This window comes from Ornithorhynchus anatinus, chromosome 1 (assembly GCF_004115215.2).
Source record: "Ornithorhynchus anatinus isolate Pmale09 chromosome 1, mOrnAna1.pri.v4, whole genome shotgun sequence".
In the NCBI taxonomy this organism is placed as follows: domain Eukaryota; kingdom Metazoa; phylum Chordata; class Mammalia; order Monotremata; family Ornithorhynchidae; genus Ornithorhynchus; species Ornithorhynchus anatinus.
Window position 1 is genome coordinate 164,134,962 of NC_041728.1, and position 12,161 is coordinate 164,147,122.

Below are 12,161 nucleotides of genomic sequence, written 5' to 3' on the forward strand. Positions count from 1 at the left end.
ATATCCTAGCTAGGGCTCTGATCTGGACAGGGAGTGGAGGAGAGGACGACGAGGAGGGAGGGGATGTTGACTTCAGTCCGGCTGGGGAACGGTGGGAAACAAAGCTAAGGAAAGAGAGGCCATCATCCCTTTCTCCTTGCTGTACGCCAGGGCCCTGGGGATTGATACCCGCCCACCCATTCACTTGCCCCCTTCTCAATCTCCCTGGCCCCTCTCAGACTCCATGACCCTTCCTCATTGCCCAGGAGCCCCCCACATGGGGACCCAGAGACATTCAGGAGCCCAGTAAAAGTTGGCAAAGGTGATTTAATGACTCAGGGAGTCCATCGCTCCCACCGGCAGGAGGCCCAGAGGATTTTGGGAAAGCGGGGTCAGGAGACGGGGCCCAGCTGGGGTCCTTGCATGGGCCCAGCATGCGGGTTCGGGATGGGGGTCGGGCCCCATCTTGGGGTCTCCCTCGGCTGGGGCGGGACATCGGACACCTGCAGTCAAAGATGAGAGGGAGGAGGGCGGGGAGAAATCTCTAGTGTCCATGAGTTTGTGTGCGCGCACACACTCGCACACACAAACACAGTGTCACCTTCCCTTCTTGGTGCCACATTTCCCCAATTGTGTTTCCCTGGTCTTCCCCCTCTCCAGCCCTGCTCTCCTCTCAGGGGTGGGTGTCGGGGCTGGGGTGGAGGCCTGGGGGAGAGGAAGGGAGACTCGGCTCTCTGGGTCCCGTGGAGGCCTCCGCCCCTGCCCTCCCCGCCTCCCGCCTGCCCTCGGTCGGAGGTGCCCACCGCCAACAGTTTTCTCCCGTCTCGCCGCGCTTCCCCCTTACCTCCTGCTGAGGGGCTGCCTCCCCTCTGCCCAGAGGCTCCCTCTCCAGCCTCCACAGAGGCTGCGGGAAGGCATCGAGGTTTGCGTGCCAGCGGGTCCAGGGGCGGTCAGGCACCCATGTCCAGCTGGGACTCAACACCCCCTGCAGCCGGACAGCCTCGGCCATGTACCTGGAAGAGCCATCCCCCATAATAATAATAATAATAATAATTACGGTATTTGTTAAGCGCTCACACATCCTCCCCTCCCCCTGGATCCTCAGAACCCCCTCCCCTGAACTGGGCCACCCCCCCCCACCTCCATTCTCGGATGGAGTGTGATCACGAGAGGAAAGAGAGGCGGGGAGAGTTTTAGGCAGGAAGAATTTGGAAGAGCTAGGAAAGAGAGGTGGGCACCTGCCTCCCAGCCCTCGCCAACTGGATCCCATCTAAAAATCCCTGGGGCAAGATCAAGGAGGGAGAGGAGAGAGGGAGAAGGGATGAAGCGAAGGAGGAGGAGGAGGAGGAGGAAGAAGAGGAGCAGGACTGAAAGGAAAGGACGGTCCTGAGGAGAAGTGGGACAGGTGAGGGAGTGACAGAGATGCCGTCACCCTCTTCCGGAGCCCCACGTCCCCCGACTCACTTGGGTCCCAGTGGCGCGCAAAGGGCCAAGTACCAATTGAGGAGGCAGCCCTGGTTGAAGGGGTTGTAGTTCCGCAAGTAACGGCACTGAGGAGAGAGGAGTGGGTGGGGGGAGTCGGGGAACAGAAGGGAGAGGAAATCCCCCAGTCGGGACCCCGGCGTCCCCTCCTCCCCAGGCCAGGCCAGACCAGGTGACCCCGAGACGAGGGCAGTGCCTCACCTCTGCCGGTCACCCCGGGGAGGGGGGGCTGCACCAAGAGGGGTCAGGGAAGGAAGCTCACTCATTCATTCAACCGTATTTATCGAGTGCTTACTGAGGGCAGAGCGCTCGGCTAAGCGCTTGGGAATGTAGCATAAAACAATAAACAGGGAGCGTCCCTGCCCCCGATGAGCTCACAGACTAGACAGACATTCATTCAATCGTATTTACTGAGCGCTTACTGTGGGCAGATCGCTCTGCTAAGCTCTTGGGAAAGTACCATACAACAGTAAACAGTGACAGTCCCTGCCCACGATGGGCTCACAGTCTAGATGAAGCAGCGTGGCAAAGATGAAGCAGCGTGGCTTAGTGGAAAGAGCACAGGCTTGGGAATCAGAGGTCCTGGGTTCAAATCCCAGCTCCAGCACTGATCAGCTGTGTGACTTTGGGCAAGTCACTTGACTTCTCTGTGCCTCAGTTACCTCATCTGTAAAAAGGGGATTAAGACTGTGAACCCTACGTGGGACAGCCTGATGACCTTGTATCTACCCCAGCGCTTAGAACAGCGTTCGGCACATAGTCTGCGCTTAACAAATACCAACGTTATTATTATTATTAGAGGGGGGAGACAGACATTCATTCAATCGTATTTATTGAGCGCTTACTGTGGGTGGAGCGCTCTACTAAGCGCTCGGGAGACTAACATACAATAAACAGTGACAGTCCCTGCCCACGATGAGCTCACAGTCTAGGGGGAAGGCAGACATCAATATAAATAAATAAAATGACAGAGCTGTACAAAGCCCGTCAATGGGCAGGGATAGTCTCTATCTGTTGCCGAATTGTACATTCCAAGCGCTTAGTACAGTGCTCTGCACATAGTAAGCGCTCAATAAATACTATTGAATAAGTACTGTGGGGAAGGGAGGCGGGGGAAGAGCAAAGGGAGCAAGTTAAGGTGACAGAAGGACGTGAGAAACGAGGAAAAGTGGGGTTTAGTCAGGGAAGGCCTCTTGGAGGAGATGGGCCTTCAGTGAGGCTTTGAAGCGGGGCTTGGAAAAATGGTTGTCGGGGTTGCCAGCATCGGGGTCGGGCTTCCCCGGGGACCCGAGGCCTGGGGCCGAGGAGAGGGGCAGCTGGGGAGAAGGGGAGGCCGCCACGGCAGTTCGGCCCAGAGAATGAGGGAGGAAGGAGAAAGGTGGTGATGACGGGAGAAAAAGTTTTACTTATATAAAAAAATACAGCTCTCTAGACTGTAAACTCGTTGTGGTCAGTATGGCGTGGCGGACAGGGCCCGGGAGTCGGAAGGTCATGCGTTCTGATCCCAGCTCTGTCATTTGTCTGCTGTGCAGCCTTGGGCAAATCACTTCACTTCTCTGTGCCTCGGTTACCTCAGCTGTAAAATGGGAATTGAGACTGGGAGCACTTTATGGGACACGGACTGTAAGCAGAATGTTTTAGTGGAAAGAGCACGGGGTTGGGAGTCAGAGGTCATGGATTCTAATCCTGCCTCCGCCACTTAGTACCTGCGGGACTTTGGCAAGTCACTTCACTTCTCTGGGCCTCAGTGACCTCATCTGTAAAATGGGGATTAAAACTCTGAGCCCCAGGTGGGACAACCTGATTACCTTGAATCTACCCCATTGCTTAGAACAATGCTTGGCACATAGTAAGCACTTAACAAATACCATCATCATTATAATTATTATAATTATTATAATTATTATGTATTTCAGCATTTATCAAGCGCCCACTAGAGGCAGTGTCCACCAGACTAAGGATTTGGAAAGTACCAAAGTGCCAGAGTCCCTGCTCCCATTCATTCGGTTTATTCACTCAATCATGTGCAGAGCACTGTAGTAAGCGCTTGGGAGAGTACAATACAGTAAACAGATGCATTCCCTGCCCACGAGCTTACAGTCTAATAATAATCATAATTATGGTATTTGTTAAGCTCTATGTGCCAAGCACTGTTCTAAGCACTGGGGTAGATTTTTAACCACTCAATCTCCAATGGCTCCTTCCCCGCTGCCTTCAAACATGCCCACGTCTCCCCCATCCTATAAAAACCCGCTCTCGACCCCACTTCCCCCTCCAGTTATCGCCCTCGGTCCCGGAACGCCCTCCCTCCTCACCTCCGCCAAACTGATTCTCTTCCCCTCTTCGAAACCCTACTTAAAACTCACCTCCTCCGAGAGGCCTTCCCAGACTGAGCTCCTCTTCTCCCTCTACTCCCTCTGCCACCCCCCCTTCACCTCTCCGCAGCTAAACCCTCTTTTTCCCCTTTTCCCTCCACTCCTCCACCTCTCCCTTCCCATCCCCACGGCACTGTACTCGTCCGCTCGAGTGTATATATTTCCATTACCCTATTTATTTTGTTAATGAATTGTACATCGCCTCGATTCTATCTAGTCGCCATTGTTTTTACGAGATGTTCTTCCCCTCGACTCTATTTATTGCCACTGTTCTTGTCTGTCCATCTCCCCCGTAAGCCCGTCAAACGGCAGGGACCGTCTCTATCTGTTGCCGACTTGTTCATCCCAAGCGCTTAGTACAGTGCTCTGCACATAGTAAGCACTCAATAAATACTATTGAATGAATGAATGGTAGATACAAGGTAATCAGGTTGTCCCACGTGGGGCTCACAGTCTTGAGAAGCAGCATGGCTCAGTGGAAAGAGCCCGGGTTTGGGAGTCAGAGGTCATGATTTCGAATCCCGACTCTGCTACTTGTCAGCTGTGTGACTTGTGGGCAAGTCACTTCACTTCCCCGTGCCTCAATTATCTCATCTGTAAAATGGGGATTAACTGTGACCCTCACGTGGGACAACCTGATGACCCTATATCTACCCAGCGCTTAGAACAGTGCTCTGCACATAGTAAGTGCTTAACAAATACCAACATTATTATTATTATTCATCCCCATTTTACAGATGAGGGACCCGAGGCCCAGAGAAGTTAAGTTGCTTGTCCGAGGTCACACAGCAGACAAGTGGCAGAGCCGTGCTCTTTCCACTAAAGCGTGCTGCGTCTAGCTGGAGGGAGACAGACAGTAATATAAAAAAATAAATGACAGATCTGGACATAAGTGCTATAGGACTGGGAGAGGGAAAGAACAGAGGGAGCTAGTCAGGGTGACACAGAAGGGAGTGGGAGAAAAGGAAAGGGAGGGTTTAGTCAGGGAAGACCTCCTCTTATTTTATTATGGCTCCCCCTTCTAGACTGTGAGCCCGTCGTTGGACAGGGATTGTCTCTATCTGTTGCCAAATTGTACTTTCCAAGCGCTTAGTACAGTGCTCTGCACGTAGTAAGCGCTCAATAAATACAATTGAATGAATAAATGAATGAACTAACCCTCATGTGCTCCCCCAAGCAATGAGTACAACACTCTGCCCATACATGTTGCTCAACAAATGCTAGCAACTGACTGCTTGCTTGATTACACGCCAGTGTTGTGGGGGGAGGCAGACGTCAAAATGTTTAGTCATCAAAACAAAGAATTGAATGTACAACTGAATTAACATCTATACAAAAGTGCAGAGGGGGTAGGTGTAAATAGATCCTCAAAAGTTAGAGGTGGATAAGGTGTCTATATGGCTTGGAAAGTTGGGAGTGAACTCAGGGGAAGGCTTGTTTCAATCAGTCAGTGGTATTTACTGAGTGCTCATTATTCATTCATCCACTGAATCATATTTATTGAGCACTTACTGTGTGCAGAGCACTGTACTAAACTCTTGGAATGTACAATTTGGCAACAGATAGAGACAATCCCTACCCGACAACGGGCTCACGGTCTAGAAGGGGGGACAACAAAACAAAACAAGTAGAGAGGCATCAATAACATCAATATAAATAAATATAATTATAGATATATACATATCATTAGTTCATTCAATAGTATTTATTGAGCGCTTACTATGTGCAGAACACTATCCTAAGCGCTTATAAAATAAATAGAATAATAAATACGTACATATATACACAAGTGCTGTAGGGTGGGGAGAGGGGTAGAGCAGAGCACTGTCTAAGCCCTTGGTTGAGTACAGTACAATAGAAAGCATGGCCTAATGGATAGAGCCCGGGCCTGGGAGTCAGAAGGTCATGGATTCTAATCCCGACTCCAGCCACTTGTCTGCTGGGTGACCTCGGGTAAGTCACTTCACTTCTCCGGGCCTCAGTTCCCTCCTCTGTAAAATGGGGATTAAGACTGTGAGTCCTATGTGGGACAGGGACTGTGTCCAACCTGATTATCTTGTGTCCACCCCAGCGCTCAGAAAAGTGTCTGGCTCCTAGTAAGTGCTTAATAAGTACCGTAATTGTTATTAGTTGGTAGACAGTTTCCCTGCCCACGAGGGGCTTTCAGACTAGAGGAGGCAAGGTTTTACGGGGGGGGCTTTGAATGTGGGCAGAGCTGGGGACTGTCTGATAAATAAAAATTGGTATTTGTGAAGCGCTTACTATGTGCCAAGCACTGTTCTAAGCACTGGGGGGAGATACAAGGTGATCAGGTTGCCCCACGTGGGCTCACAGTTTTCATCCCCATTTTCCAGATGAGGTAACTGAGGCCCAGAGAAGTGAAGTGACTTGTCCACAGTCACCCAGCTGACAAGCGGCGGAGTCGGGATTAGAACCCACGACCTCTGACTCCCAAGCCCGGGCTCTTTCCACTGAGCCCCGCTGCTTCTGTGCTGTGGGGAAGGAGGGAGCTCTGAGCCCAGGGCAGGCTGTGTGGGTGAGAAGGGGTAGGAAGTGGGGAGAATTCCTAAAGGCCTCTCAGCTCCTTCCCTGAACCAGTGGTAGGAGGTGGGGATGGGGAGGTTGGGGGGGACGGTGAGGGTAAGAGAAGCAGCGTGGCTCAGTGGCAAGAGCCCGGGCTCGGGAGTCAGAAGTCGTGGGTTCTAATCCCGGCTCCGCCACTCGTCGGCTCTATTTTCTGTGGGCAAATCACTTCACTTCGCTGGGCCTCGGTTCCCTCATCTGGAAGATGGAGATTGAGACTGGCAGCCCCGCGTGGGACAACCTGACCACCTTGTATCCCCCCAGTGCTTAGAACAGTGCTTTGCACATAGTAAGTACTTAACAAATAGCAGCATTATTATCCCCAAACTGATCGTCTTGTATCTACCCCAGTTCAAAGCACAGTGCTAGGCATCTAGGAAGCACAAAGCAAATACCGCAGTTATCGCTAGTGTTATTATTAAGACAGTGCTATGACCTAAACTCCTCTAGATTCTAAGGTCGCTGTGGACGGGGAACATGTCTACCAATTCTATTGTAATAAAAATAATAATGACTATGCGTCAAGCACTGTTCTAAGCGTCGAGGTGAATACAAGCTGGTCAGGTCGGACGCAGGCCCTATCCCGCATGGGGCTCACAGTCTTAATCCCCATTTTGCCGATGAGGTAACTGAGGTACAGAGAAGTAAAGTGACTCGCCCAAGGTGGTACAGCAGACAAGTGGTGGGGCCCGAATTAGAACCCAGTTCCTTCTGACTCCCGAGACCGGCCTCTATCCACTAGGCCATGCTGCTTCTCTACTGTACTCTCCTAAGAACTTAGTAGTGTTCAGCATTCACTAAGCACTCAATAAATACTATCGATTGATTACAAATACCACAGTCATTATCATTATCAGCACAGTGCTAGGCACATAGTAAGCACTCAAATGCCACAGTGTTCATTATTATTATTACAGTGCTCCTGCTCATGGTAAGAACTTAACAAATATCATTTTTTTTTAAATTAAGGGATTACTATGTGCCAGGCTGTGGAAAGAGCCCGGGCTTGGGAGTCAGAGGTCGTGGGTTCTAATCCCGGCTCTGCCACTTGTCAGCTGTGTGACCTTGGGCAAGCAACTTCACTTCTCTGTGCCTCAGTGACCTCATCTGTAAAATGGGGATGAAGACTGTGAGCCACACGGGGGACAACCTAATTGCCTTGTATCTACCCCCACGCTTAGAACAGTGCTTGGCACATAGCAAGCGCTTAACAAATACCAACATTATTATTATTATTACCCCCGTGCTTAGAACGGTGCTTGTAAATCCTTAACAAATACCATCATCATCAATATTATTATTATTACTAAGCTCTGGGGTAGATACGAGCTAATCAGGTTGAACACATAAGGTTCCCAGTCTTAAACCCCAATTTACAGATGAGGAAACCGAGGCCCAGAGCAGTGGAGTGACTTGTCCAAGGATACCCAGCGGACAAGTGACGGAGCCGGGCTGAGGACCCAGGTCCCTCTGACTCCCGGGCCCGCGCTCTGTCCAGGGGGGCGGAGGACGGGCTTGGGAGCGAGTTGTTGGCGCGACGGCGTCGGCCGATCTCACCTTGCTCTCGAAGGAGCGCTCAGCCGCGCTGACCGACAGGACCTGGACGGCCAGGAGCAGGACCAGTGGCACCAGGAAGATCGCCGCCGGGATCGATACCGCCACGCTGGCCCCCTCCCGCGTTAAGGAGAAGCGACCCATCGATAGATCCAGCCATCCGTCAATCAGTCGGCAGTATTTACCGAGTGCCTAATCGGGCGCTCAGCACTGCACTGAACACTTGGGAAAGTCTGATAGAGTTAGTAGACGCCTTCCCCCTCTAGACTGTAAGCTCTCTGTGGACAGGGAATGTGGCTATTATAATCTTGTACTCTCCCAAGCGCTAAGTACAGCGCTCTGCACACTCTGCAGTGCTCTGCACCCGGGAAGTGCTCAATAAATAGCGTGGATGCAAGGAATAGCATGGATTCCTTGCCCGCATTTGCCCAAATTCACTAACACTGATGCTGTCCTCTCTTTTTACGGGATCCTTTCAACACTTACTATGTGCCGGGTTGGACACGGTCCACGTCCCGCATTCTTAACCCTCGTTTTACAGAGGAGGGAACCGAGGCCCAGAGAAATGAAGTGACTTGCCCAAGGTCACACAACAGACGAGCGGCGGAGCCGGCATTAGAACCCGAGTCCCTCCGACTCCCCGGCCCGGGCTCTATCCACTGGGCCGGGCTGCCTCGGCTCTGCCCGGCCCCCGGCCCGCCCACGGCCCACCGCCCTGCCCGCTCCCTCGGCCTGGCCCCGGTCGGCTACGCGCAGAACTTGTCCACGGAGAACGGCTGGCGGTAGCTGTACACGAAGAAGGCCAGGCAGGAGGCCAGCACGGCCGCGGTGTACAGGCTGAGCGACGAGACCAGCAGCAGGAAGCAGCGGAAGTTGCGGTGGCCGACGCAATTGTTGACCCACTTGCAGTGGTGATCGAAGTCCTGTGGGAGAGGTTGGGGTGGAGGGGAGCGATGGCCCAGCCCTAACCCCCTTCCTATTCCCCGCCCTCCCCTCGGAGACCGCGGGCCTCCACCACCACGGCCCGGACCTCTACGCCGACCTCCCTCGGGCCCGCGGATCTCCCAGTCCCGAATCCTCAATTCCGTATTCCTGGCTTCCCGCTCTCGGCCCCGTCCTCCTCCCGTCACAGGCTCTCTCCCCCGCAGCCCCCCAGAACATGTGCGAATCAGCTACGACACCCCAAGCGTCCTAACTCCCGAGGCAGAATGATCTCAGGGTCCGACTTCAACGGATTTCCCAAGCTCCGCTCTCCCGTCATCCTCGGCTGGGCTTCCCAGCTTCCCGCCCGGACTGACCATCCCTAATCTCTGTCTCCCTCCGTTGTAGTAGCGGTGACGGCGACACATACGGCGCACCCACTTCATCCGATCGTACTTACTGAGCACTTACTGTGTGCAAAGCACTGTAATAATAATGTTGGTATTTGCTAAGCGCTTACTATGTGCAGAGCACTGTTCTAAACGCTGGGGTAGATACAGGGTAATCAGATTGCCCCACATGAGGCTCACAGTCTTCATCCCCATCTTAGAGATGAGGGAACTGAGGCACAGAGAAGTGAAGTGACTTGCCCACAGTCACACAGCTGACGAGTGGCAGAGTCGGGATTCGAACCCATGACCTCTGACTCCCAAGCCCGGGCTCTGATCAGTGGCGGTCTTGATGCGGTGCACCACACTAAGTGATTGGGAAGCACAGGATAAAGAGGTGACCCATTCCCTGCCCGCAGGGAGCTCGCGGCTTAGTGGCAGGAGCACGGGCTTGGGAGTCAGAGGACATGGGTTCTAATCCCGTCTAATCCCGTTTGGCTGCAGCGTGACCTTGGGCAAGCCGCTTAACTTCTCTGTGCCTCAGTGACCTCGTCTGGCAAATGGGGATTAAAACCGTGAGCCCTGCGGGGGACAACCTGATGACCTCGTATCTATCCCAGCGCTTAGAGCAGTGCTCAGCACATAGTAAGCGCTAAACAAATACCATTATTATTATTATTATTATACTCTAACGGGTAGACACAGGCAAAGACATTTACAGTCCTCTAGGCCGTAAGCTTGCTGTGGGCAGGAGATGTGTCTGCTTATTGTTGTATCGTACTCTCCCAAGCATTTAGTACAGTGCTCCGCACCAAAAAAAGCGCTCAATAAATACGATTGACCTACTGCCTGCCATTCACCATGAGTCAGAAAGCGGGAGGGATGAGGCAGCGGGTGTGATCGCCCGGGAACAGAGCCAGTCCGTGGGCAGAGAGGGCTGGCTTGTGTCCTGTAGCGTGTGACCGTGTGGGCGGGAGGGGGTTGGGGGCAGCGGGCGAGGGCGGGGCGGGGCAGGGGCAGGGCCCGACCGGGCAGGGCCGTCTCACCTCCACACAGATGTTACAGCAAGGACAGTGGATGGTGCGTGGAGGCCGATGGTAACAGCAACTTGAACACCACTGCAGGCGGAAGGCCGTCTTGTTCACCCACATCACCTGCACCTCCCGCGGGCACTGCCATTCGGTGCCTGGCCCCGAGAGAGACACCCGACTCTCAGACACCTGACGCTGGGCATCGGGTGGTGGCCGGGGAGGCGGGAAGGGGGGCGAGGGTCCTGGCCTACAGGTCCGGCCGGCTTCGTGGCCCGGGCAGCCCGCTCTGGCCGGTAACCAGCCGTGCCACCCGGCTCTGTCCGGTAAATGAACGGTAGTGCCACCCAGCTCTGTCCGGAAACCCAGAGGTGCCACCAGTTTCCTCCTGCAGCAGAGAGAAAGTATGGCCCACGGATGGGGAAAGTATGGCTCATAAATGGGGAAAGTCTCTTCCACAGGAGCAAGCTGTTTCGGAGTTCCCACTGAGGGGGAACAGAGTGGGAAGCGACCGGGTCCCCCAACAAGCAACGGTATTTATTGAGCGCTTACTGTGTGCAGAGCACTGTACTAAGTGGTTGGATGGGAAGAAACAGCAGGATCCTCAAAAGGAGGGAGAAGAAGTCACAACCGGGCTTCCCTTCCTGTCCTCCCTCCAGTCCTCTCCCGTCCAGTTTCCCACCCTGCCCTCCCTCCAGTGCTCACCCCTCCAGCTTTCCTCCAGCTTCCCTCCCTCTGGTAACTCACCCCTCCGTCTTCCCTCTCTCCAGTGCTCACCTATCCAGCTTCCCTTCCTCCGTCACTCATCCCTCTAGTTTTCCTGGCCTCCCTCCCCCAGAACGGGCTCCTCGACTTGAAACCGCCCCTTGGCTGTCGTTGGGAGACGCGACTTCCGGGAAGCTGAGTCCAGGGTGGTGGAGCGAGGGAGTAAACTGAGGCCCGGTCGTGGTGGTGAGGCTGCTTTCCTCACCCCGATGGAGGGTTCCAGGGTCGGAGAAGTTGAGGAGGACCAGGCTGACCAGAGTGGGGACGAAGAGGGTCCCGGTCAAGACTGGAAATACCCAGTGGCCCTGTTGCGCCAGCCACCTGCAACTGAGAGATGACCCCTCCGGTCAGCACCGGGGCTAACCACCACCCTCCCTTCAGCCTCCCTCCATCCTCCCATGCCCCCCACGCTCCCTAGCCCTCAGGGACTTCCTCAGAAATTCGGCAGGCCCGGACTAGGCCAATAAATTGAGGCAGGGGTGACGGGGATGGGGGGCACCATTTCTTCTTGACCCACTGATTGATGGATTGATTGATGGTGACTGAGAGGGCAATCTGATCTCCAGTCGGGCAAATGACCTGGACCGGGTCAGCTGCTCTGCTCCCCCACCCCCTGCAATCCCCCAACTCCCCTCCCCATCTCTCTCTCCCCCTCAGTCCCCCACAGTAGGATCAGATAGCTCTCCCACACCTCAGGTGGCTCTAAGTCAGCAGCGATGGGCGCAGGGCAACAGGCTGAGAGTCGGGGAGTCCCTTGGGTAGAGGTGGGGCTGAGGGGAAGACCACCGGGGTGAGGGTCCAGGAGGCAGGAGGGACAGAAGGGGCCGGCCAGGTAGGCCTCTAGGGCTGGGCCTCTGCCCATCCTGGGGCGCACAGTGAGCCGGGGTTGGCGGGAAAACTCACGGGAAGGAGAAGAAGAGGCCGCTGAGGCTGACCAGGAGTGCTACGTTGATGGCGGCGAATAAGCTGGGCAGGGCCCAGGGGCGGGGCAACGTGCCCGGAGGCATGGCCACCCACCCACCCCCAGGGGACTCTCGAATTCCGGCTCCTGGCGGGATGCCCGGCTCAGGGAACCCCGAGATGGG

General features: G+C 54.4%; 1 protein-coding gene across 1 annotated transcript; it reads right to left on the minus strand.

Moving 5' to 3' along the window:
* Positions 1–286: 286 nt before the first annotated feature.
* On the minus strand, positions 287–12,161 carry ZDHHC19 (zinc finger DHHC-type palmitoyltransferase 19). The gene is made up of 8 exons (XM_029057909.2): positions 11,980–12,161; positions 11,282–11,403; positions 10,330–10,469; positions 8,724–8,896; positions 7,977–8,082; positions 1,444–1,529; positions 824–992; positions 287–482 (listed from the first exon to the last, which is right to left on the minus strand). Exons 1-8 carry the CDS (start codon positions 12,081–12,083, stop codon positions 372–374), a joined length of 1,011 nt encoding a protein of 336 aa, XP_028913742.1. The 5' UTR covers positions 12,084–12,161; the 3' UTR covers positions 287–371.

Excerpts from the sequence above, each read along its gene's own strand:
- ZDHHC19 (XM_029057909.2), bottom strand. The coding sequence starts at position 12,083 with ATGCCTCCGGGCACGTTGCCCCGCCCCTGGGCCCTGCCCAGCTTATTC. Across the intron at positions 10,470-11,281 it reads CCCTGGAACCCTCCATCGGG|GCACCGAATGGCAGTGCCCG; the intron begins GTGAGGAAAGCA and ends TCTCGGGGCCAG. Across the intron at positions 1,530-7,976 it reads AGCGCTCCTTCGAGAGCAAG|TGCCGTTACTTGCGGAACTA; the intron begins GTGAGATCGGCC and ends CTCTCTCCTCAG.